A 25,660-nucleotide genomic window follows, 5' to 3' on the forward strand; every position below is an offset into this window, starting at 1 on the left:
AAGTTGAAGAATGGATCTGACATTAAATACTGAATTTCCAGAGTTTCCTTAGTTACTTTCCCTAACACAAGGATTGGTGTGACACTGACACCATGGGAGAAAATAGCCATAGACTTCTGGATATTTTTCCATCTGAACAAGCCAAAACCTCTCTTCAATATTTATTTATTATGAGTTAATCTAGAATAATACTCAAGTCCCCAAAGTTTTCAAGTAATAATAATTTATCATCAAATTTATATTTCGCTGAATTTATAAATAACTGTAAGCATATAATACTCTATAACTCTTCTTGTATAAACATTATGATGTGTTGGGTTTGGTTAACATATATGAAGGAACACTGACCTAACCCTACCTATATATTTTTTTAATGTAAGTAATCCTTGTGTAAATGTCTTGGAGATGGTCAAGCTGACCAAGAACAGAATGGTTATCTACTTTGTAGACAATCAAGAGTAAGGAAACAACCGTTTTCTAGAACAAAATGCTTTGTGCTCTTCTAGGTCTAAATAACCATTTGAAATCCCAATAAAATGACATAATATTTTATCACTAATAAAACTGGGTGGCCTGCATTTGCTCTCTGTGAGTTGTTATTTAGGGTTAATTTTGAGTCCCAGGTCTTTTTATTAAAATGGCTTAGGATGAAATGATCAATTGTCATGTGTGCTTTCAAGCATCTCTAACCTTCACCTGAACAGAAAGCAATGCTGCTCTGTCTATATAAATAGAAGCTGAAGAAACATGTGCAAACTCAAAATAATTCATGGAGAGCTAGAGAGAAGTGTTAGCAGGAGAGCACATGCTCCTCTTGTAGACAACCTGGATTTGCTTCTCAGCATCCACATGGTAGTTCACAATCTTCTTTCACTGTAGTTATTGGGGATCTGATCCTGTCTTCTTCTCTTAACTCTACTTATAGGGAATATGATACCCCTTTCTCTTCTCTGCAGGTACCTCTGCAGGCCAACTCATGGTACACATATATCCATACAGTCAAGACACTAATATACTTACAATAAATAAGTATTTTAAAAATCACATGGAGGAATAAAGATAACCTACAAACTAGATTATTGGACAATTTTACTAGTCAGAGAACATGTATTAATGAGGACTGTAAAATATTATTTAGGCTAAAACTGAGATGTAGTATTTGCATTCTCTATATTTCAATTTCCTCTTAATAAAAAGTGGCATAATAAACAGTGTTATACCTAAAGTTATTTATCTTAGCGTCAGAAAAAAATCAAAATATTGACATGGTCTGAACTTTCATATTGAAATTATGCCTTTTTGTAATAACAGAAATTTCAGTATCTAGACCATTTATATATGTAGTATGACATTCACAATTATATATACTACATAATAATAAAATGACTTTAGCTGCTAGTGACTTATGAATGAACTTTTTATTCCTCATTTTTTATTAGATATTTTCTTTATTTACATTTAAAATACTATCCTGAAAGTTCCCTATACCCTCCTGCCCCCACTCCCCTACCCACCCACTTCCACTTCTTGGCCCTGGCATTCCCCTGTACTGAGGCACATAAAGTTTGCAATACCAACTGGCCTCTCTTCCCAATGATGACCAACTAAGCCATTTTCTACTACATATGCAGCTAGAGACACGATCTCTGGGGGTACTGGTTAGTTGATATTGTTGTTACAGCTATAGGGTTGCAGACCCCTTTATCTCCTTGGGTACTTTCTCTAGCTCCTCCATTGGGGAGCCCTGTGTTCCATCCAATAGATGACTGTGAGCATCCACTTCTGTATTTGCCAGTCACTGGCATAGCCTCAGAAGAGACAGCTATATCAGGGTCCTGTCAGCAAAATCTTGCTGGCATATGCAATACTGTCTGAGTTTGGTGGCTGATTATGGGATCCCTGGGTAGGAACTTTTTATATACTCACTTTTTCTAGTTTTTTGTTCTAATTATAAAAACAATTTTTTATTGATGAAAATAGGAGTCTAATGTGAAAAATCAATAAAAATTGGAAGAATTCATGTCTCATTTATACATCTGAATGGAAAATATATTGAACATCTCATTTTTCCCTATATATAGAAGAAGGAACATTAATTACTTGTATATCTTTTATTAAATATTCTATTTCTTTACATCTCAAATGATATACCACTTCTGGGTTAATTCTCTACAAGTTCCCCATCCACCTTTGCATCTATGAGGGTACTTCCTACATACCATCTCTCTCTGATGGTGAAAGGACTGTAGGAGTAGATGGGGATTGTAATCCCACAGGAAGAATAATTACTTATATCTTGTTTAACACAGAAAGTGCTTTCTTATCTTATTGATGAAAGAGAGAAATTGTTTTCAGAGCAAATTTTTATAATCATTCAAGCAGTCAAAAAAAGGCCAGTTTTATTCTCCATCCTAAAACATACACTGGTGAACTAAGTCTTAGAGAAGAAGGTAGTTAATATTACATTGATGAATTTAAAGATGAGAAAGCTCATTTTTAAGCTCATTGATGAATTTAAAGATGAGAAAGCTCACAACTTTGTCTATGTTTAGTTCCCCAAACTTCACTGACTTAATCATATAAAGATTATTTCAATGCATCATTCACTTGTATACCATATTTTCAATACCTTTGATGTGCAAAATATATCTTCCCTCTTCACAGTGCCATCTACAATCTTGCTTCTGATGGCTAATCCTACCTCCTTTTCATTTTGATACACGGCAGCACAATCAATATGGCGGAAACCAGCATCTATAGCTATTTTGGTGGCTTCTGTAGCCTTACTCTTAGGTACCTAAAAAGGCACAAAAAAAAGCAGCATTTTGAATTTTTAAGGCACAAGAACAAAAGAAACATCTTCTTCAGCATGAAGTTTCCCCATGTCTTCAGTGAGGTGTTCATTTGCAGTAAAGAATGCAATCAAGTTTGTCTGGATCTTTCCCTCTGAGTCACAAGAGTAAAGCACCCCAGAAATCAATTTAGTTCAGCCAAGTATAGATAAGTCATTGGCATTAAGAGTTCCCACTTTTAGTCCAGGAACTGATAAATGTTATAAGAATGCCTAAGTACATGAAGCAATGAGGTTTATATAGGAAAAAAACAGGACATGATACCACATAAAGAAGAAATACTATAGAATCCTCTATGAGCCTGTATCAAAGAGAAAGTTAAAGAGACTGTATCAAAGTCTCTAACACTGAATTTGCAAAAATGCAAGTGTTTAAATAGAAACATTTTACACTCTTCATTTCTAAGATGTATATATATTCCTTGTTACACAAACACCCTGACTTAATGCATCCTAGATAAAAGCATGTACACATTACCCCTACTGTTTGCACAGGTAGTTCATGGAAAACTTCCATCCTTCTGTTATGAAATAAGGTGATAGGGCCCAGTCAGGAGTGCACAGGTATCAGAAGCAGCAGGGCAGCTGGGACAGAAAGTTACCGCCTTATATCTGCACCAAGGAGGTAAGGCTGATCTTTAGCGCTCTGTGCAAAATTCTCTCCAAGAGAAAGCTTGCCTCCAGAAAGAGTAGGACCCTGGGACTCAGGTGAGATTGCCATTTTTTCTTCAGTACCTCTCAAAGACCGGTCCACTCAGGAGCACACAGGCCACAGAAGCAACAGAGCATCTGGGGCAGGCTGAGAAAGAAATTAGGGAAGTAACATCCTTCTCAATAGTCACAAATAATATAAAATACCTTGGTGTGACTCTAACTAAGCAAGTGAAAGATCTCTATGATTAAAAACTCCAAGTCTTTTTAGTAAGAAATAGAAGAAGATCTTGGAAGATGGAAAGATCTTCCATGGTCATGGATTGTCAGGATTAATATAGTAAAAATGGCCATCTTGATGAAAGCAATCTAAATATTCAATGCAATCCCCATCAAAATTCCAACTCAATTCTTCACAGAGTTAGAAAGACAATTTGCAAATTCATCTAAAATAACAAAAAACATGAGATATTGAAAATTATTCTCTACAATAAAAGAACTTCTGGGGGAATCACCATCCCTGATATAGGACATCAAGCTGTACTACAGATTAATTGTGATAAAAACAGCATGGAAATGGTACAGTGACAGACAGGAGATCAATGCAATACAATTGAAGACCCAGAAATGAACCCACACACCTATGGTCACTTGATATTTGACAAAGGAGCTGAAACTATCCTGTGGAAAAAAAGACAACATTTTCAACAAATGGTGCTGGGTCGACTGGCAGTTAGCATATAGAATAATACAAATTGATCCATTCTTATCTCCTTGTGCAATGCTCAATTCTAAGTGTATCAAGAAGTCCACAGAAACCCAGAGACAGTGAAACTTATAGCAGAATAAATGGGGAAGAGCCTCCAAGATATGGGCATGGGGGAATTTTTTCTGAACAGAACTCCAATGACATGTACTGTAAGATCAAGAACTAACAAATGGGAGCTCATAAAATTGCAAAGCTTCTGTAAGGTAATGGAGACTCAATAAAACAAAAAGGCAACCAACAGATTGGGAAAAGACCTTTACCAATCATAAATTTGATAGAGGGCTAATATCCAATATATACAAAGAACTCAAGAAGCTAGACTCCAGAAAACCAAATAACCCTATTAAAAATGGGGTCCTGGGCTAAACAAAGAATTCTCAACTAAGGAATGCTGAATGGCTGAGAAGCCACCTAAAGAAAATATTCAACATCCTTAGTCATCAGGGAAATACAAATCAAAACAACACTAGGATGCTACCTCACATCAGTCAGAATGAGTAAGATCAAAAACTCAGGTAACATCAGATGCTAGCTAATTATTGGAGAAAGAGGAACACTCCTTCACTGCTGGTGGGATTGTAAGTTGGTACAACCACTCTGAAAATCAGTTTGGTGTTTTTTTGGAAAATTGAATATAGTACTACTGGAGGATCCAGAAATAGCACTCCTGTTCATATACCCAGTAGATGCTACAACATGTAATAAGAACACATGTTCCATTATGTTCATAGTAGCCTTATATACAATAATCTGAAGCTGGAAAGAACCTAGATGTCCCTCAACAGAGGAATGGATACAGAAAATGTGGTACAATTACACAATGGAATACTACTCAGTTATTAAAACACTAAATTTATAAATTTTTTAGACAAATGGATGGATCTGGCGGATACCATCCTAAGTGATGTAACACAGTCACAAAAGAACATACATGATATACATTCACTGATAAGTGGATATTATGCCAGAAGTTCAGAATACCCAAGGTACAATTTTCAAAATACTAGAAACTCAAGAAGAATGAAGACCAAAGTGTGGATACTTCAATCCTTCTTAGAAGGGGGAACAAAATACCCATGGAATAAGTTATAGAGACAAAGTTTGAAGCAGATACTGAAGGAATGATGATCCAGGGACTGCCCCTTCTGGGGATCCATCCCATAAACAACCAGAAAACTCAGACAATATTATGGATGCCAACAAGATTTTGCTGACAGAAGCCTGATATAGCTGTCTCCTGAGAAGCTCTGCCAGTGCCTGACAAATACAGAAGTGGTTGCTCACAGTCATCCATTGGACAGAGCAAAGGGTCCCCTATGAAGGATCTAGAAAAAGTACCCTAAGGAGCTGAGGGTCTGCAGCCCCATAGGAGGTACAATAATATGAACTAACCAGTACCTCCAGAGCTCCCTGGGACTAAACCACCATGGAAAGAAAACATATGATGGGACTCATGGCTCTAGCTGCATATGTAGCAGAGGATGGCCTAGTTGGTCATCAATGGGAGGAGAGGCCCTTGGTCCTGTGAAGGGTATATATCCCAGGATAGGGGAATGCCAGGGCCAGGAAACAGGAATAGGCACATTGGTCAGCAGGAGGAGTGGGAACTAGGAAAACCGGTAACATTGGAAATGTAATTAAAGAAAATATCTAATAAAAAAGAAAAAGAAAAATTTAAAAGGAGGGCTTCATAAGTTTTTCAGGCAAATGAATCGAACTAGAAATTATCTTTCTGATTGAAGCAACACAGATCCAAAAGTATATGTTTTATATCTATTCACTAATAAGTGGATATTAGCCAAAAATTGTACAGAATTCCCAGGATACAATTCATAGAACTCAAGAAGGCTAGCAAGGTGAAGTGCCCAAGTGATGATGCCTCAATCCCACATGGGAGGGAGAAGAAAGCAATCACAGGAGGTGTGGAAGGAGGGGCCTGGGTAGGAAAGGTGACGAAGAGGGGAAGAGGGGAATATTATCAGGCATGTGGGGAGTTGGGGACCAGGACTGAAGCCCTGAGGGCCAGCAGAAATAATGGAAACAGACAATATCTGAAGGTAGGATGGGGGGGCAGAATTTCTAGATGTACTAGAGATCTAGGATGTGAAAGAGACTCTAAGGACTCAAAGGGATGGATCTTATATGAAATGCCCTACAGTGGGGAGACAGAACTTGTAGACTCCACCTCCAATAAAAAGACAGGGCATCAAGTGGAGGGATAGGGTTGCCATCCCATAGTAAAAATCTCTGATCCAAAATTGTTCTTGTTTGAAAGAACTGCAGGAACATAAATGGAGAAGAGCTTGAGGAAAAGGAGGTCCAGTGACAGGCCCAAATTGGGATCCAGCTCAGAGGAGGTCCCAAAACCTGACACTATTACTTAGGCTATGAAGTGCTCACAATCTGGGGCATATCTTTACTGCTCTTCAAAAGGCACAACAAGCAGCCGAAAGAGTCAAATGCAGATATTTGTACCCAACCAATGGACAGAAGTTACTGACCCTTGTGGTTTAATTACAGAAAAGCTGGAAGAAGCTGAGGAAGAGGATGACTTTATAGGCAGACCAGAAGTCTCAACTAACATGGGACTCAGGATCTCTCAGACACTGAGCCACCAACCAGGCAGTATATACCAACTGATATGAGGCCCTGACACATATACAGAAGTGAATTGCTGTGTCTGGACTCAGTCAGAGAAGAAGCACCTAACCTTTGAGAAACTTGAGGCCCCAGGGAGAGGGAAGGTCTGGTGAGGTAGGTTTGGCTATAGGGGCATGCTCTTGGAGACCAGGGGAGGAGGTCTGAGATGTGGACCAGTCAGGGGCAGGTGGGTTGGGAAGGAGGTAATGTCTGGACTGTAAAATAAAATTAAAGAATAAATAAAAAATAAAAATTAAAACAAAGAAAAAAGAAATAAGATATCAACAATATAACAAAAAAGCGTTATGAAATTAAAAGATGACTAGGGATCATCTAAAGTTGTTTGTCAAAAAATAAATAAACTTGAGGAGATAGTGTTATGCTATAAAGTATTTTACACAGTCATTTTTCTGCATAACAAATATTTAAATATCAGCAAGATGTATATTCAAGACCTTGGGCACTGGCTTCACATACAGTCTGACAACACCCAGAGGAAGCTCAACTCCAAGGTGCTCTAAATGTCCAGGATCATAGGAGCTCTAACAGGCCCAGAATCACAGGATCTCAGGAGCTTGGTCACACCAGGATTTCATTATCCCAGAGGCAGCTTGATTCCCAGGAGCACTGACACACCCAGGACCTCAAGATCATAGAATCCCAGAATCACAGGATCATAGAGACAGATAGACACTGAGGAGCTCTGACACAACCAGGATTACAGGAGACACGGGTTTTTGTCAGAGACAGCAAGGGCAAGTAGCACTAGAGATAACCAGATGGTGAGAAGCAAGCACAAGAACATAAGCAACAAAAACCAAGGTTACTTGGCATCATCAGATCTCCGTTCTCCCACCATAGCATGTCCTGAATAACCACATTGGCAAAGCAAGATTTGGATTTAAAATCCCTACTCATAATGATGATATAGTACTTTAAGAACAACATAAATAACTCCCTTGTAGAAACACAGGAAAACACAGGTAAAGAAGTAAAATCCCTTAAAGTATTGTAGGAAAATACAACCAAAGAGGTAAAGGAATTGAACAAAATCATTCAGGATCTAAAAATGGAAATAGGAACAACAAAGATATCATAGAGGGTGACAACCCTGGGGATAGAAAACCTAGAAAAGTGATCAGGAAACATAGATGCAAGCATTATCTGCAGAATACAATAGATTGAAGAGAGAATCTCAATTGCAGAAGATATCATAGAAAATATTGACACAACTATCAAAGAAAATGCAAAACACAAAAACTTTCTAACCCAAAATGTCCAGGAAATCTAGTACACAATGAAAGAAGTGAACAAAGATTCCCAACTTAAAGGGCCAGTAAATATTTTCAAAAAATTATTGAAGAAAACTTCCTTAACCAAAGAAAGAGATACCCATGAACATACAACAAGCTTACAGATCTCTAAGTAGACTGGACCAGAAAAGAAATCCCCCCTGTCACATAATAATCAAAACACCAAATGTACAAAGCAAAGAAAGAATATTAAAAGCAGTAAGGGGAAAAGGTCAAGTAACATATAATGGCATGCCTATTAGATAACACATTTCTCACCAGAGACTATGAAACCCAGAAGATCCTGCTAAGATGTCATACAGATTCCAAGAGAACTTAAATGCCAGCCCAGGCTACTATATCGAGAAAAACTCTCAATTACCATAGATGGAGAAACCAAAATACTCCATGACAAAACCAAATTTACTAAATATCTTTCCACAAATCCAACTCTACAAAGGGCAATAGATGGAAAACTCAAACACCAGGAGGGAAACAACACCTTAGAAAAAGCAAGAAAGTAATATTTTTTTTTCAACAAACCCCAAAGAAGATAGCCACTCAAACAGAATTGCACCTCTAACAAAAATATCAGGAAGCAACAATCACTTTTCCTTAATATCTCTCAACATTGTTGGACTCAATTCCCCAGTAAAAAGGTATAGACTAACAAGATGGTTACATAAACAGGACCCAGAATTTTAATGCATACAAAAAATACACCTCAGTGAGGTGACTAGAACAGACACTACCTCAGAGTAAAAGGATGAAAAACAATTTTCCAAGCAAATGGTTCCCAAAAAAACAAGCTGGAGTAGCCATTCTAATAGTGAATACAATTGATTTTCAACCAAAAGTTATCAAAAAAAAAAAAAAAAAAGAATGACACTTCATACTCACCACAGAAAAAATCTACCATTGTGAACTCTCAATTCTGAACATCTATGTGCCTAATGCAAAGGCACCCACATTAATAGAAGTAACTTTACTAAAGTTTAACATACACATTTTACCTCACACAATAATAGTGGGACACTTCAACATGATACTCTCAGCAATGGACAGATTATGGAAACAGAAATTAAACAGAGACACAGTGAAACTAACAGAAGTAATGAACCAAATGGTTTTAAGGGATATGTATAAAACATTTCATCCTAAAACAAAGACTATACTTACTTCTCAACACCTCATGGTAACTTCTCCAAAACTGACCACATAGTTGGTCACAAAACAGGCCTCACCAAATAGAAGAAGATTGAAATAATCACGTGCATCCTATCAGATCACCATGGAATAAGGCTGGTCTTTAATGACAACAAAAACAACAGAAAACCCACAAAACCACATTGTTCAGCATACACATTGTGGGAGCTAAAAAATGCTCTACTTAATAACTTGTACAAGGAAGAAAGAAAGAAAGAAATTAAAGACTTTTTTTAGAATTATTGAAAATGAAGGTACAACATACCCAAACTAATAGGACAAAATGAAACCAGTGCTAAGAGGAAAATACATAGCTCTGAGTGTCTCCAGTGAAATTGGGGAAAGCATACACTAGCAGCATGACAGCCTACCTGAAAGTTCTAGAACAAAAAAAAGCAAATACACCCAAGACGAGTAGACAGCAGAAAATAATCAAACTCAGGGCTAAAATCAACCAAGTAGAAACAAAAGGAACTATACAAAGAATCAACCAAACCAGAAGCTGGTTCTTTGAGAAAATCAACAAGATAGATAAAACCTTCACCAGACTAACTAGAGAGCAAATAGACAGTTTCCAAATTAACAAAATCAGATATCAAAAGGGATACATAACTACAGAAACTAAGGAAATTAAAACATCATCAAATCCTACTACAAAAGACTATATTCAACAAAACTGAAAAATCTGGATGAAATAGATAATTTTCTAGACAGATATCAAATGCGAAAATCAAGTCAGGACCAGGTCAACTAACTGAACAGTCCCATAATCCCTAAAGAAAGAGCAACAGTCATTAAAAGTCTTCCAACCAAAAAAAGCCCAGGACCAAATGGACTTAGTGCAGAATTCTATCAGGTGTTCATAGAAGACCTAATGCCAATATTCTTCAAACTATTCCACAAAAGAGAAACACAAGGAACCCTCCCCAATTCGTTCTATGAAGCCACAATTATGATTATACCTAAACCAAACAAAGACAAAACAAAGAGAACTTCAAACTAATTTCCCTTATGAATATTGATGTAAAAATACTCAATAAAATTCTCACAAACCGAATCCAAGAACACATCAAATGTTTCAACCATCATGATCAAGTAGGCATCATCCCAAGAATGCAGTGATGGTTCAATATATGGAAATTTATCAACGTAATCCACTATGTAAACAAACCCAAGGAAAAAAATTTACATGATCATCACATTAGATGCTATAAAAGTTTCTATTCTTGTGATAAAATACCATGAACAAAAGTGATTAATATAAAAAAGGGTTCATCTTACAACACTCATGTCACACTTCATCACTCAGGGAAGTCAAGGCAGAAACTCAAGAAACTCTTGTTGGAGGAAGGAGCTATTGCAAAAATAATGGAAAGTGCTGCTTACCAGTCTCCTCTTTTTGGCTTGCTCAGTGTGCTTCCTTATGGAACTCAGGACCACCAGCCCAGTGATGGTTATCACCCACAATAGACTGTGCTGGTACAATAGATTGTGCTGGTGCAAAAGACCCCAACTTTCTATTAAATTAGAAAATTCCTACCTCTGGTCAGTGGAACACAACTTCTACTCAAAACAATTGCGCAAGACCTGAGACAGCAGAAAACCTGGCCCGAGCAGGGTCACAAGTCCCTTCCAGTCAGCACTACTACCAGAGCACCTTGGGCGCAGAATCTTCTGACACCCCCAAGGTCCCCAGAGGACTCTCAACGGGATCATAGGACCTCTGGTGAGTGGAACACAACTTCTGCCAGGAGGCAGGTTCGAACACCAGATATATGGGCACCTTCCCTGCAAGAGGAGAGCTTGCCTGCAGAGAGTACTCTGACTACTGAAACTCAGGAGAGAGCTAGACTCCAATATCTGCTGATAGAGGCTAACATAATAACCTGAGGAACAAGCTCTAACCAGAGACAGCTATAACAACTCACTCCAGAGATTACCAGATGGCGAAAGGCAAATGTAAGAATCTTACTATCAAAAACCAAGACCACTCACCATCATCAGAACACAGCAATCCCACCCCACCCAGTCCTAGGCACTCCAACACACCCGGAAAGCTAGACACAGATTTAAAAGCATATCTCATGATGATGGTAGAGGACATCAAGAAGGACTTTAATAACTCACATAAGGAGATACAGGAGAACACTGCTAAAGAGTTACAAGTCCTTAAAAAACTAACAGAAACCAAGACCACTCACCATCATTAGAACGCAGCACTCCCACCTCACCAAGTCCTGGGCACCCCAACACACCGAAAAGCTAGACCCGGATTTAAAAGCATGTCTCATGATGATGGTAGAGGACATCAAGAAGAACATTAATAACTCACTTAAAGAAATACAGGAGAACACTGCTAAAGAGTTATAAGTCCTTAAAGAAAAATAGGAAAACACAACCAAACAGGTAGATGTTCTTAAAGAAAAACAGGAAACCACATTCAAACAAGTGATGGAAATGAACAAAATGATACTAGACCTAAAAAGGGAAGTAGACACAATAAAGAAAACCCAAAGTGAGGCAACACTGGAGATATAAAACCTAGGAAAGTAATCTGGAAACATAGATGCGAGCATCACCAACAGAATACAAGAGATGGAAGAGACAATCTCAGGTGTAAAAGATTCCATAGAGAACATTGTCACAACAATCAAAGAAAATGCAAAATGCAAAAACATTCTAACTCAAAACATCCAGGAAATCTAGGACACAATGAAAAGACCAAACCTATGGATAATGGGAGTAGATGAGAATGAAGATTTTCAACTTAAAGGGTCAGCAAATATCTTCAACAAAATTATAGAAGAAAACTTCCCAAACCTAAAGAAAGAGATGCCCATGAACATAAAAGAAGCCTACAGAACTCCAAAAGACTGGATCAGAAAAGAAATTCCTCCCGACACATAATAATCAGAACAAAAAATGTACTAAATAAAGATAAAATATTAAAAGCAGAAAGGGAAAAGGTTCAAGTAACATATAAAGGCAGGCCTATCAGAATTACACCACACTTTTCACCAGAGACTATAAAAGCCAGAAGATCCTGGACAGATGTTATACAGACACTAAGAGAACACAAATGCCAGCCCAGGCTACTATACCCAGCCAAACTCTCAATTACCATAGATGGAGAAACCAAAGATTTCCACAACAAAACCAAATTCACACATTACCTTTCCACGAATCCAGCCCTTCAAAGGATAATAACAAAAAAACCAATACAAAGATGGAAACTACACCACAGAAAAAGCAAGAAAGTAATCCTTCAACAAACCAAAAAGAAGACAGCCACAAGAACAGAGTGCCAATTCTAACAACAAACTTTTCCTTAATATATTTTAATATCAATGGACTCAATTCCCCAATAAAAGACATAGACTAACAGACTGGCTACACAAACAGTACCCAATATTTGACTGCTTAAAGGAAACCCATTTCAGGGAAAAAGACAGACAATACGTTAGAGTAAAAGGTTGGAAAACAATTTTCCAAGCAAATGGTCTGAAGAAACAAGATGGAGTAGCCATTCTAATATTGATAAAATCGACTTCCAACCCAAAGTTATCAAAAAAGACAAGGAGGGGGACTTCATACTCATCAAAGGTAAAATCCTCCAAGAGGAACTCTCAATTCTGAATATCTATGTTCCAAATGCAAGGGCAGCCATATTCATTAAAGAAACTTTAGTAAAGCTCAAAGCACATATTGCACCTCACACAGTAATAGTGGGAGACTTCAACACACCAGTTTCATCAATGGACAGAACATGGAAACAGAAACTAAACAGGGACACAGTGAAACTAACAGAAGTTATGAAACAAATGGACTTAACAGATATCTACAGAACATTTTATCCTAAAACAAAAGGATATACCTTCTTCTCAGCACCTCATGGGACCTTCTCCAAAATTGACCATATAATTTGTCACAAAACAGGCCTAAACAGATACAAAAATATTGAAATTGTCCCATGCAGCCTATCAGAACACCATGGACTAAGACTGATCTTCAATAACAACATTAATAATGGAAAGCCAACATTCATGTGGGAACTGAACAACACTCTTCTCAAAGATACCATGGTCAAGGAAGGAATAAAGAAAGAAATTAAAGACTTTTTAGAGTTTAATGAAAATGAAGCCACAACATACCCAAACTTATGGGACACAATGAAAGCATTTCTAAGAGGGAAACTCATAGCTCTGAGTGCCTCCAAAAAGAGGCTAGAGAGAGCACACACTAGTAGCTTGATAACACACCTAAAAGCTCTAGAACAAAAGGAAGAAAATTCACCCAAGAGGAGTAGATGGCAGGAAATAATCAAACTCAGGGGCAAAATCAACCAAGTGGAAACAAGAAGAACTATTCAAAGAATCAACAAAACGAGGAGCTGGTTCTTTAAGAAAATCAACAAGATAGATAAACCCTTAGCCAGACTCACTAGAGGGCACAGGGACAGCATCCTAATTAACAAAATTAGAAATGAAAAGGGAGACATAACAACAGATCCAGAAGAAATCCAAAACATCATCAGATCCCTCTACAAAAGGCTTTACTCAACAAAACTGGAAAACCTGGATGAAATGGACAAATTTCTAGACAGATACCAGGTACCAAAATTAATTCAAGATCACGTTAACAATCTAAACAGTCCCATATCCCCTAAAGAAATAGAAGCAGTCATTAATAGTCTCCCAACCAAAAAAAGCCCAGGACCAGATGGGTTTAGTGCAGACTTCTATCAGACCTTCAAAAAAGATTTAATTCCAGTTCTGCACAAACTATTCCACAAAATAGAAATAGAAGGTACTCTACCCAACTCATTCTATGAATCCACAATTAATCTGATACCTAAACCACAGAAAGACCCAACAAAGATAGAGAACTTCAGACCAATTTTCCTTATGAATATCGATGCAAAAATACTCAATAAAATTCTCGCTAACCGAATCCAAGAACACATTACAACAATCATCCATCCGGACCAAGTAGGTTTTATTCCAGGATCTCAGTGATGGTTTAATATATGGAAATCCATCAGTATAATCCATTATATAAACAAACTCAAAGAACAAAACCACATGATCGTCTCCTTAGATGCTGAGAAAGCATTTGACAAAATCCAACACCCATTCGTGATAAAAGTCTTGGAAAGATCAGGAATTCAAGCCCCATACATAAACATTATAAAAGCAATCTACAGCAAACCAGAAGCCAACATCAAAGTAAATGGTTAGAAGCTGGAAGCAATCCCACTAAAATCAGGGACTAGACAATGCTGCCCACTTTTTCCCCACCTATTCAACATTGTACTTGAAGTTCTAGCCAGAGCAATTCGACAACAAAAGGAGATCAAGGGGATACAAATTGGAAAGGAAGAAGTCAAAATATCTCTTTTTGCAGATGATATGATATCATATATAAGTGACCCTAAGAATTCCACCAGAGAACTCCTAAACCTGATAAACAGCTACAGTGAAGTAGCTGGATATAAAATTAACTCAAACACGTCAATGGCCTTTCTCTACAAAAGAATAAACAGGCTGAGAAAGAACTTAGGGAAACAACACCCTTCTTAATAGTCACAAATAATATAAAATACCTTGGCATGACTATAACTAAGGAAGTGAAAGATCTGTATGATAAGAACTTCAAGTCTCTGAAGGAAGAAATTAAAGATCTCAGAAGATGGAAAGATCTCCCATGCTCATGGATTGGCAGGATCAACATTGTAAAAATGGCTATCTTGCAAAAGCAATCTACAGATTCAATGCAATCCCCATCAAAATTCCAACTCAATTCTTCAATAAATTAGAAAGAGCAATCTGCAAATTCATCTGGAATAACAAAAAACCTAGGATAGCAAAAACTATCCTCAAGGATAAAAGAATCTGGGTGGAATCACCATGCCTGACCTAAAGCTCTACTACAGAGCAATTGTGATAAAAATTGCATGGTACTGGTATAGCGACAGACAAGTAGACCAGTGGAATAGAATTCAAGACCCAGAAATGAACCCACACACCTATGGTCACTTGATCTTCGACAAGGGAGCTAAAACCATCCAGTGGAAAAAAGATAGCATTTTCAACAAATGGTGCTGGCACAACTGGTGGTTATCATGTAGAAGAATGCGAATTGATCCATTCCTATCTCCTTGTACTCAGGTCAAATAAGTGGATCAAGGAACCCCACATAAAACCAGAGACACTGAAACTTATAGAGGAGAAAGTGGGGGAAAGCCTGAAGATATTGGCACAGGGGAAAAAAATTTCCTGAATAGAACAGCAATGGCTTGTGCTGTAAGATCAAGAATTGACAAATGGGACATCATGAAACTGCAAAGTTTCTGTTAGGCAAAAGACACTGTCAATAAGACAAAAACGCCACCAACAAATTGGGAAAGGATCTTTACCTATCCTAAATCACATAGGGGACTAATATCCAATATATATAAAAAACTCAAGAAGGTAGACTCCAGAAAATCAAATAACCCCATTAAAAAATGGGCCTCAGAGCTATACAAAAAATTCTCATCTGAGGAATATCGAATGGCTGAAAAGCACCTAAAATAATGTTCAGCATCCTTAGTCATCAGGGAAATGTAAATCAAAACAACCCTGAGATTCCACCCCACACCAGTCAGAATGGCTAAGATCAAAAATTCAGGTGACAGCAGATGCTGGCAAGGATGTGGAGAAAGAGGAACACTACTCCATTGTTGGTGAGATTGTAATCTTGTACAACAACTTTGGAAATCAGCCTGGCATTTCCTCAGAAAATCGGGCATAGTACTACTGGAGGATCCTGCAATACCTCTCCTGGGCCTATATCCAGAAGATGTTTCAATTGGTAAGAAGGACACATGCTCCACTATGTTCATAGCAGCCTTATTTATAATAGCCAGAAGCTGGAAAAAACCCGGATGTCCCTCAACAGAGGAATGGATACAGAAAATATGGTACATTTACACAATGGAGTACTACTCAGCTATTAAAAAGAATGAATTTGTGAAATTTCTAGGCAAATGGTTGGACCTGGAGGACATCATCCTGAGTGAGGTAACCCAATCACAATAGAACTCAAATGATATCTACTCACTGATAAGTGGATATTAGCCTAGAAACTCAGAATACCCAAGATATAAGATAAAATTTGTGAAACACATGAAACTCAAGAACAATGAAGACCAAAGTGTGGACACTTTGCCCCTTCTTAGATTTGGGAAGAAAACACCCATGGAAGGAGTTACATAGCCAAAGTTTGGAGCTGAGACAAAAGGATGGATCATCTAGAGACTGCCATATCCAGGGATCCATCCCATAATCAGCCTCCAAACGCTGACACCATTGCATACATTAGGAAGATTTTGCTGAAGGGACCCTCATATAGCTGTCTCTTGTGAGATTCTGCCAGGGCCTAGCAAACACTGAAGTGTATGCTCACAGTCAGGTATTGGATGTATCACATGGCCCCCAATGGAGGAGCTAGAGAAAGTACCCAAGGCGCTAAAGGGATCTGCAACCCTATAGGTGGAACAACAATATGAACTAACCAGTACCCCGGAGCTCTTGACTCTAGCTGCATATGTATCAAAAGATGGCCTAGTCGGCCATCACTGGAAAGAGAGGCCCGTTGGTCATGCAAACTTTATATGCCCCAGTACAGAGGAACACCAGGGCCAAAATGTGGGAGTGGGTGGGTAGGCGAGGGGGGGAGGGTATGGGGGACTTTTGGGTTAGCATTGGAAATATAAATGAGGAAAATACCTATTAAAAATATTTAAAAAGAAAAAAAAGAAAATTTTCTGAAACCTAATATTATGGAGTTATTCTCCTAATGGACATACCCCCCTCTCAAAGGACTTTAGCTTGTGTCAACTTGAGGTAAGACTACTCAACACATGAGAAAAAAAATACAACACAGTTTTAAAGCAGGTGAAGTACTTTTCAAAAATATACTCAGTATCAGATTTCATCAGGCAGTGTTCTTGCTAGCTTGATTACTTTCCTTTCTTTCTTTCTTTCTTTCTTTCTTTCTTTCTTTCTTTCTTTCTTTCTTTCTTTCTTTCTTTCTCTCTCTCTCTCTCTCTCTCTCTCTCTCTCTCTCTCTCTCTCTCTCTCTCTCTCTCGCTTGCTTGCTTGCTTGCTTGGTTGGTTGCTTGCTTGCTTTCTTGCTTTCTTGCTTTTGTTCCTTCCTTTCTTTCTTCCTTCCTTTCTTTCTTTCTTTCTTTCTTTCTTTCTTTCTTTCTTTCTTTCTTTCTTTCTTTCCTTCCTTTCCTTTCCTTTCCTTTCCTTTCCTTTCCTTTCCTTTCCTTTCCTTTCCTTTCCTTTCCTTTCCTTTCCTTTCCTTTCCTTTCCTTTCCTTTCCTTTCCTTTCCTTTCCTTTCCTTTCCTTTCTTTCTTTCTTTCTTTCTTTCTTTCTTTCTTTCTTTCTTCCTAATTGGGATGGAGAGAAATGGAAGGGAAAACTGGTACCCACAATAATCTCGAGCTAGGCTCTTGGATCAGTCCATCATGCTGAATGTCATCTGACTTTTACTTGCAAAAGGAATAACTCTAGACTGCTAAAAAGAGAACCAGGTTAGCCCTGAAGAACCATATCAGAATTCAATGATGCACCTACTCAAACTCTCTATATGTTTTAACCCTCAACCCCAACTGCTATCATTACCTCTTGAGATGCAGAAGTACCAAACCCGAGTATAGGAATGAATTGACCATCATTTAGACGAACTGTCTGCTCCTTGGAATTCATGGCTTCTCAGTCCTCTAACTGAGAAGATACTGCGCTGGCTTCTTTCACAGGACAGAAAACAAAAAAAGGCTTACCCTTGTCCTAGATGTCCTTGTAATGAGTAACCAATGCAATTTGACAGAAGAAATGAAAGCAGCTTTGCACGCATGAAGAGGAAACTGGAAGAAATTGTTTTAAACTTTTGTGATTTATTTTTTGTTATTTTATGTTTGTAAGTTTTAAGTCATATATTATATGCATGACTGATGCTGATGGAGGTCAGAAAAGTGCATACAGTCCTCTGAAACTGGAGTTACTGATAGTTATTAACTGCCCTGTGGGTGTTGATGATTAAATCCAGGACCTCTGGAGTATTAACCAACATTCTTAATCTCTGAGTCATCACTCTCAAGCCCCATTTTTTCATGAATGAGAAATTCTTAAGATAATTAAATAGCTGGGATGCAGCTCAGTATAAAAAACTTTGCCTATCTTGTGTCTATAATGCTAGTTTCATTTCAAACACCATAGAGAATTCAGAAGAGAAAGGAAAGGGAGCAGAAAGCAAGGGAGAAAGAGAACAGAAGGGTAAGGCTACTGATGATTCCAAACCACTAATTTTTTATAATACATCCTCATTAGAAGCAACCATGTGTTCTTTTAAATTATTAAAAAATGAATGAACTATGCTGATTATATCTCAGACTATGAACTGGCACATACCTATTTCTTTATTAGCTTTGTTGTTATAAAGATTCTTCTTGTTAAAGCAATTGCCTATCATATAACACACTTGTTTCATACATGTATACAAAGAATTAAAATTCTATTAAACATTAAATAAACTGTCCTCAAGTGTTAGAACTGAAAAAAATTAGAGAACTGAACACATGCGCATTTGTGAAGTACATCCTATATCTTCCTTCTGTGTATCTCCTTAGAATAGCCTGTGACACTGGTGCAGTTCTTAAAGATACGTTGTGCGAATCATCACGTTACTAAAATATGAAAGCTGTGTCCAAAGTACTTTTTAACAAGGATAATTTGCAACATACACAAAAGATTCATAAAGCTATTAATGATATTTTGAAACTCACAAAATGCATTTGAGTGCTTATGGCTTCGTTGTGACATATATTGGAATGATTTCCAGCTTGTTAACTTCTGGAAAATATTAGGAAAGGAATCTGCTGTCTAACAGAGTTGGCCTAAGTCTCCAAGTTATCAATTCATATCTATTTCACATCTATTGCCCCAAATTTATTGTTTCATAGAGATCTACCTTATCTACTTGCCTATAACTGTCAGTCCTAACTTTTAGGATAGTATCATGCTAGACAAAGACATGGACCCTTCCTGGAGATCTTAACATCAGAAAGGGAATGGACAATAAAAGGAAATATACAGTTTTGCCTAAAATTGACTGAGACTTGAAGAAAAAAGAATTATTCACTTTAACTTTGTCAAGAGAAATGAGTTTCCATGATGAAAAAAATTCCCATTTAAAGAGTTTCCTGAATATATTTTTATGTAAGTGCAGAATATCATCACTACCAAAACAAAATAATTAAGATAAATAATTCAACTGTACTGAAGTTTCAATGTATTGATCTTTTCTTGTTTGATCATAGGCCTTTGAATTTGGTCGTAAAGTTGTGGATACAACTGTAACAAGAAAATTACAAAGTGCACAATTAAAAACTTCCCTGTGAAGTTTGAAGATAATTTATTTTAATGTTTAATACTGTTTAAATTATTTGTATATATACATATGAACAAGTGTGTTTCATAAAATAGGTAATTGCTTTAATAAGAAGAAACATAATTAACAACACCACCATGAATCTAATAACGACACAGGTATATGGCATTTTATAGTCTAACATATCATAAGCATAGTTCATTCATTTCTAATAATTTAAAAAATACATGGGGGATTCTAACCAGGATGTATTATTAAAAAATTAGTGGTTTGGAATCATCAGTAGCCTCCTTCCTTCCATTCTCTTTCTCTCCTCACTCTATGCTCCCCTTCCTTTCTCTTCTGATTTCTCTATGGTGTTCAGAATTTGCCCAGCATGGTACACACACTAGGTAAGCTTCTTGCTAGTGAGCTGCATTCCAGATTTTTATGTATCTTAACAATTTCCCATTCTTGAAAATTTGGAGCTGGAGAGATGGCTCATAGTTTAAGAGTGTTAGCTGCTATTCCAGAAGTCCTGGGCTTGATCATCAAACCAACATGACAGCTAACAACTATCAGTAACTCCAGTTTCACAGGTTTGCCTGCAATTCTCTGACCTCCATCAGCATCAGTCATGCATGTAGTACATGACATAGATGTAGAAAAAACCTATAAATATAAAATAACAATAAATCATAGAAATTTATAACAGAATTTGTATCAGTTTCCTTTTTATGTGTGCAAAGCTGCTTTCATTTATTCCTCAAACAGCATGGGTTACTCATTACAAGGACAGTGGGGACAAGTCCAAGAATTTATTTGTTGTCCTGGGAATGAAGCCAGAGCCATATCTTCTCAGTCAGTTAGAGGAATGCCAAGGCATGAATTCTAAGCAGCAGACAGTGTGACTAAGTCATGCTCACTTTATCCCTATACTGGAGTTTGGTATCTCTACACCTCAAGAGGTAATGATAGCAGATGGGGTTGAGGGTTAAAAGGAATACAGAGCTTGAGTAGGTCCAGTTATTGAATTCTTATATGATTCTTCAGGGCTAACCTGGTTCTCTGTCTTAGCAGTTTTTAGTTATCCCTTGTGCAAGTAAAAGGCAGATGGCAGTCAGCATGATGGACTGTTCTATGAGCCTAGCCCTAGATTATTGTGGGTACTAGTTTTCCCTTTCATTTCTCTCCATCACAATTAGGTCGAAAAAATGAAATCAAGCCAGCAAGAGCATTGCCTGATCAACACTGATAGTGAGTATATATTTTTAAAGTGCTTATCCTTCTTCAAAAATGTGCTGTTCTTACTCATGGGCTGGGTAGTTTTATATCAACTTGACAAAAGATAAAGTCATTTGAGAGGAGGGTATGTTAATTAAGAAAATACCTCCCTAAGATCAGGCTGTAGGAAAATTCTTTTCTTTTCTATTATTATATTTTATACTTTTAATAAAACAATGCTTGTATATAAATTCATACTAAGTTGCTGGAGAGCATATAAGTTCTAAAACTGTCCTGGGTCTGTGGTACATTCAGTTTTCTAAGGGTACACTCAGGTCAGTGTAACAGGCAAACAGGATGTGGTATCTCACTCTCTTTGGTAAAACTATTCTTGTTACTTACTCCTTACATTATCACTCTGATATCCACTTTGTGCAGAATCTGTGCTTCTTGGAATGTCAGACGTTAATGCTGGATCTACAAGACACAAGGAATGCCCACAGTGTTGAGAGCCACTGGGACCTCACCACCAGTTTAGAATGACTCAGTGACCTCTAAGAGGGGTCTCCTGTAGTCTCCCCTCCCCCAGCCTGAAACCTGCTTGCTCAGGGGTGGAGCTTGCTGCTCAATCGTTCTGCCACGCCCACTGCTGGAGCTTGCTGCTTTGCTGTTCTGAAGCCATCACGTGGTCACCCTGCTACTGGACCCCAAGATTATTTGGCAGGAATCAGGCCCCTTTCCCCTGCTTTATAACTGCGTGCAGAATAGTAAAATTGAGCTTTGATCAGGATGACTGTCTAGCTCCGTTTTTATCTCGTGCTGCTGAAAGATCCACAACGTGAGAACTCTCCCACATTCTGACTCAGGAGAGGCGACACCCCAAAATCACCAACAACTCTTGCTGCAAACTGCAAGAGGATTTTTATTCAAGAGCGCTCTCAGGCCCACGGCCATACATCACACAGAGGTAGAGGACCGTGGTGCACCAAGTAGCTGGATAAGGGGGTATTTAAAGGAAGAAACCACAACTCAAGGAAGTGGGGAGGGTGTTGTTGGAAGATACCAAAGATACCAGTTAAGAGTCACAAGGAAGTGCAAAGTCACAAGTGTCAGGTTATCTCTCAAGACAGTTTCTAAGAGCCCCTAACAATCTAAGAACCCCTAACAATAGCACATTTGCATTGCAGGTTCTGGTAATGGTCAGGGTGCCATTCTTTGAATGAACACTCTTTGAACCCAGGAAGCAGGTGGGTGGAGGAAGGAATGTCGCTATCTGTTTTATGACCAGCACACCTTGGAGAACTGAGCCACAAAGGCCCCATTCCCAAACTTGGGCCTAAAGGCCTGGAATTTTGTTTTTACATTTTACTTCTTTCATTCCCCACTTCTACTTGTTAGTAGTTCTAATCTTAGAACTAGACACTATCTTCTCCCTGACATACTTGATCCTTTAGGGCATGGCACTGTTGTCTCAAAACTAAAAGCCACACTGCACTAATTTTTGTTCTAATAAAGGTGACTTGTCTATTTAACACACATGGACCTATAATTAAAAGCAGAAGCAAAATCAAAAGGGGTCCCCATAAAGGTAGAAAGTAGGGTGGTCAAGAGTACAAGATAAGGGCCTTTCCACCAGAGTCTCAAGGTTTTCTGTGTGGAGACATCTAGCAGGTCTTCTTCTCTTGAGTAGGCCTTCTGGAGCTGCTTTTTTTGCTTGCTGTCTCACTCACTGAAGCACCTTGAACCTAGAGAACAAAGGCTGGGAAAGAAGCATGTCAGCACTATGTACAAAGGCTATTTTTACCAGTGGAGGGAGGCCCCCTGTAGAGTAATTTATATGGGAGTCAGTCTAAACTGTCCAGGGGTGTTTCTATCCCTGAAGAGCATAAAGGGTAGGAGAGGTATCCAATCATTAGCGCCAGTCTCCGCTGTCAATTTGGTAAGGGTCTCTTAATGGTTCTATTCATTCTCTTGACCTGTCCTGAGCTTTGGGGCCTGCATGCACAATGTAGGGAAGTTCGATTGGCCCCTGCATTACCTCTTACCTTAGCCAAATTAGTGGGCCTGTCTTGAGGCACCTTGGAGACCGGAGCCTGGTGATAGATTTTTAAGCTCTCCCTATCTTCAGCCATGTTGCAGTCCCAACTGGGGCAAGTCAAAGGGAATCCCATGTCCATCTCATTTTGTAGCTGTGTAGACCGCTGCTGGCTTCCGGGCTATTTTTCTAGCCTCTAACAGAATTCTCTCTCGCTCTTAGGTTGTTAAGAGCATCTGCAACAGCTGTTGACAATCATCCCAAGTAGGCTGATGAGAGAACATAAGGAACTCCACCAACCCTGTGAGGCGTTGGGGATCCTGAGAACGGGGTGGTTAGTTTTTCAGTTATAAATACCAGCAGAGGAAAATGACCAGTACTGAAGGGTTAAACTTTGGGCGGGTCCCCCAGAGTCCGTCCGCCCGGACTCTGTGCTCTGCAGCTCCTTGTACCCACAGCAGTCCTCCTCTCGCCACCCTGAGGGGTTCAGGGTTCTCCATTGGCGGGGGTTGAGGCTATGGATAAGGGGAAGGTTGTGGACTAGGCCACTCAGGAGGCTTTATATAACCACAATTTTGAGAAGCAAAACCCAATTTTAACAGTGTAAACAATCTATTTTCTTTAAAAATGAACTTTAAAAACAATTCAGGTATATCTTTAGAGACCTGTTCCCATGGGTTGGCTCATGCCACATGTTCTGAATTACTCTAACCCAGAGTTACCAGCTTTAAGCCAACTTTTTGTTACCAATGTTACAAATTTCTAATCATACTCTATAACCAAGACATCTAAAAACATATTTATACTTTTGAAATTATTTAGAAACAAAAATGAAATGGCCGTATACATTTGCCCATTTAAACCAAATAAAATTCTTAATTTTTCTAGCTGTAATTTCAAGAGAGGAGCACCTTGTCACCTGATGAATCCAATAATCACAAGCACAGAGATTTTTGTAGGAAAAACAGCCATCTGTTCCCTTACCATAGAACTTGAGAAGCTGCTGGTCCCTATAAGAGCAGCATTTATAATCAGCTCCTAGTAGGGCTTCTCCAGCCACACTAGATTCCTAACTACAGGTGCAGGGCTCTAAAGACCAATTGATACTGTTTATTTTATTTTATTACCAAATTATTCCCAGATAGTTGGAGAGTACTGCTTTTCTCATAAACCAGTCTCTCACATCTCAGGTGTAAACTATCTCTAGTCAGGGTATTAAAGCACCTATGAGAATTACCTTTGCTTCTCTAGATTTTCACATAGCTCTAAACACATACACAAAAACACACAAAACAGAAACCAACAGATACAGACACACTCGACCCTTTCTTGTCCTCCACAAGCAGGCAAAAGAATTAGACGATTTTGGAGGGGGAAGCTTCCGCTTCAACAGAACTGGGTCCCTCTGACCGATCCCCAGAGATGGCCAGGCATCCCTGGCTCTCCTTACTTCCCAGGGCGTCCCCCAGGGCCACAGCCTGTGGTCCTAGAACGTCTGCTGACCACAGTCCTCCGGTCCTCACAGCCCAAAAGGACAGCTGCAAATACAGACCGCACGCATTTCAGAAAACCCCATCACCCCATTGTCTACAAACACCGTCATCCACCTCTACCTAGACGACCAAAACCAGAGAAGCACACTCGTTCCTCACTCTGCCAGATGTAAAATCAAGGCACGAGGTGCGACTCGAACCCACGATCTCATAAACCTGAAACCAAGACACAAATTCAATAAACTCGGATGGATCCAAACTCAGACTTCGCCGTGCTTCAGAAACAGAGGACAAGACACAAACAACCCAACACAACAAGCACATGTTCTAATGTTTCAGAAAACAGACACTCAAAACAGAGACACAGGCTGGCACGCACACAAGAGAGGATCCCCATACCTCCAAGTCGGTTCTCGGGTGTGAGGGGTGGTTGCATTTCCTGGCCAATGCACCAAATGAAAGACCCACAACGTGAGGACTCTCCCACATTCTGACTCAGGAGAGGCGACACCCCAAAATCACCAACAAGAAACTCTTGCTGCAAACTGCAAGAGGATTTTTATTCAAGAGCGCTCTCAGGCCCACGGCCATACATCACACAGAGGTAGAGGACTGTGGTGCACCAAGTAGCTGGATAAGGGGGTATTTAAAGGAAGAAACCACAACTCAAGGAAGTGGGGAGGGCGTTGTTGGAAGATACCAAAGATACCAGTTAAGAGTCACAAGGAAGTGCAAAGTCACAAGTGTCAGGTTATCTCTCAAGACAGTTTCTAAGAGCCCCTAACAATCTAAGAACCCCTAACAATAGCACATTTGCATTGCAGGTTCTGGTAATGGTCAGGGTGCCATTCTTTGAATGAACACTCTTTGAACCCAGGAAGCAGGTGGGTAGAGGAAGGAATGTCGCTATCTGTTTTATGACCAGCACACCTTGGAGCACTGAGCCACAAAGGCCCCATTCCCAAACTTGGACCTGAAGGCCTAGAATTTTGTTTTTACGTTTTACTTCTTTCACTGCCTAACCCTTCTTCTCTTCCAGGTTTCTAAGATGCCTTTCTAGCCTAGAACCCAAACATGTGACC

General features: G+C 38.8%; 1 protein-coding gene and 1 long non-coding RNA gene across 3 annotated transcripts in view; one reads left to right on the forward strand and one right to left on the reverse strand.

Moving 5' to 3' along the window:
- Positions 1-18,225, reverse strand: part of LOC110307975 (estradiol 17 beta-dehydrogenase 5-like) — a 35,616-nt gene extending 17,391 nt beyond the window's left edge. The window contains exons 1-2 of one of the 2 annotated variants that reach the window (XM_021180290.3): positions 18,083-18,224; positions 2,630-2,797 (exon numbers count right to left, since the gene is read on the reverse strand). In XM_021180290.3, coding sequence (XP_021035949.1) covers positions 2,630-2,797; positions 18,083-18,166 — 252 coding nt within the window. In that variant the 5' untranslated portion in view covers positions 18,167-18,224. Of the gene's footprint in view, positions 1-2,629; positions 2,798-18,082 lie in introns of both variants that reach the window. The other variant, XM_029484977.2, reaches the window with a different exon arrangement.
- A 2,448-nt stretch (positions 18,226-20,673) lies between these two features.
- LOC110308688 (uncharacterized) lies at positions 20,674-21,840 on the forward strand. The gene is made up of 3 exons (XR_002379597.3): positions 20,674-20,794; positions 21,032-21,083; positions 21,489-21,840. It is a non-coding gene; the product is annotated as an uncharacterized LOC110308688 (long non-coding RNA).
- Positions 21,841-25,660: the final 3,820 nt, after the last annotated feature.

Source organism: Mus caroli, unplaced genomic scaffold, assembly GCF_978045245.1.
Source record: "Mus caroli unplaced genomic scaffold, Mus_caroli_1 scaffold_15, whole genome shotgun sequence".
In the NCBI taxonomy this organism is placed as follows: domain Eukaryota; kingdom Metazoa; phylum Chordata; class Mammalia; order Rodentia; family Muridae; genus Mus; species Mus caroli.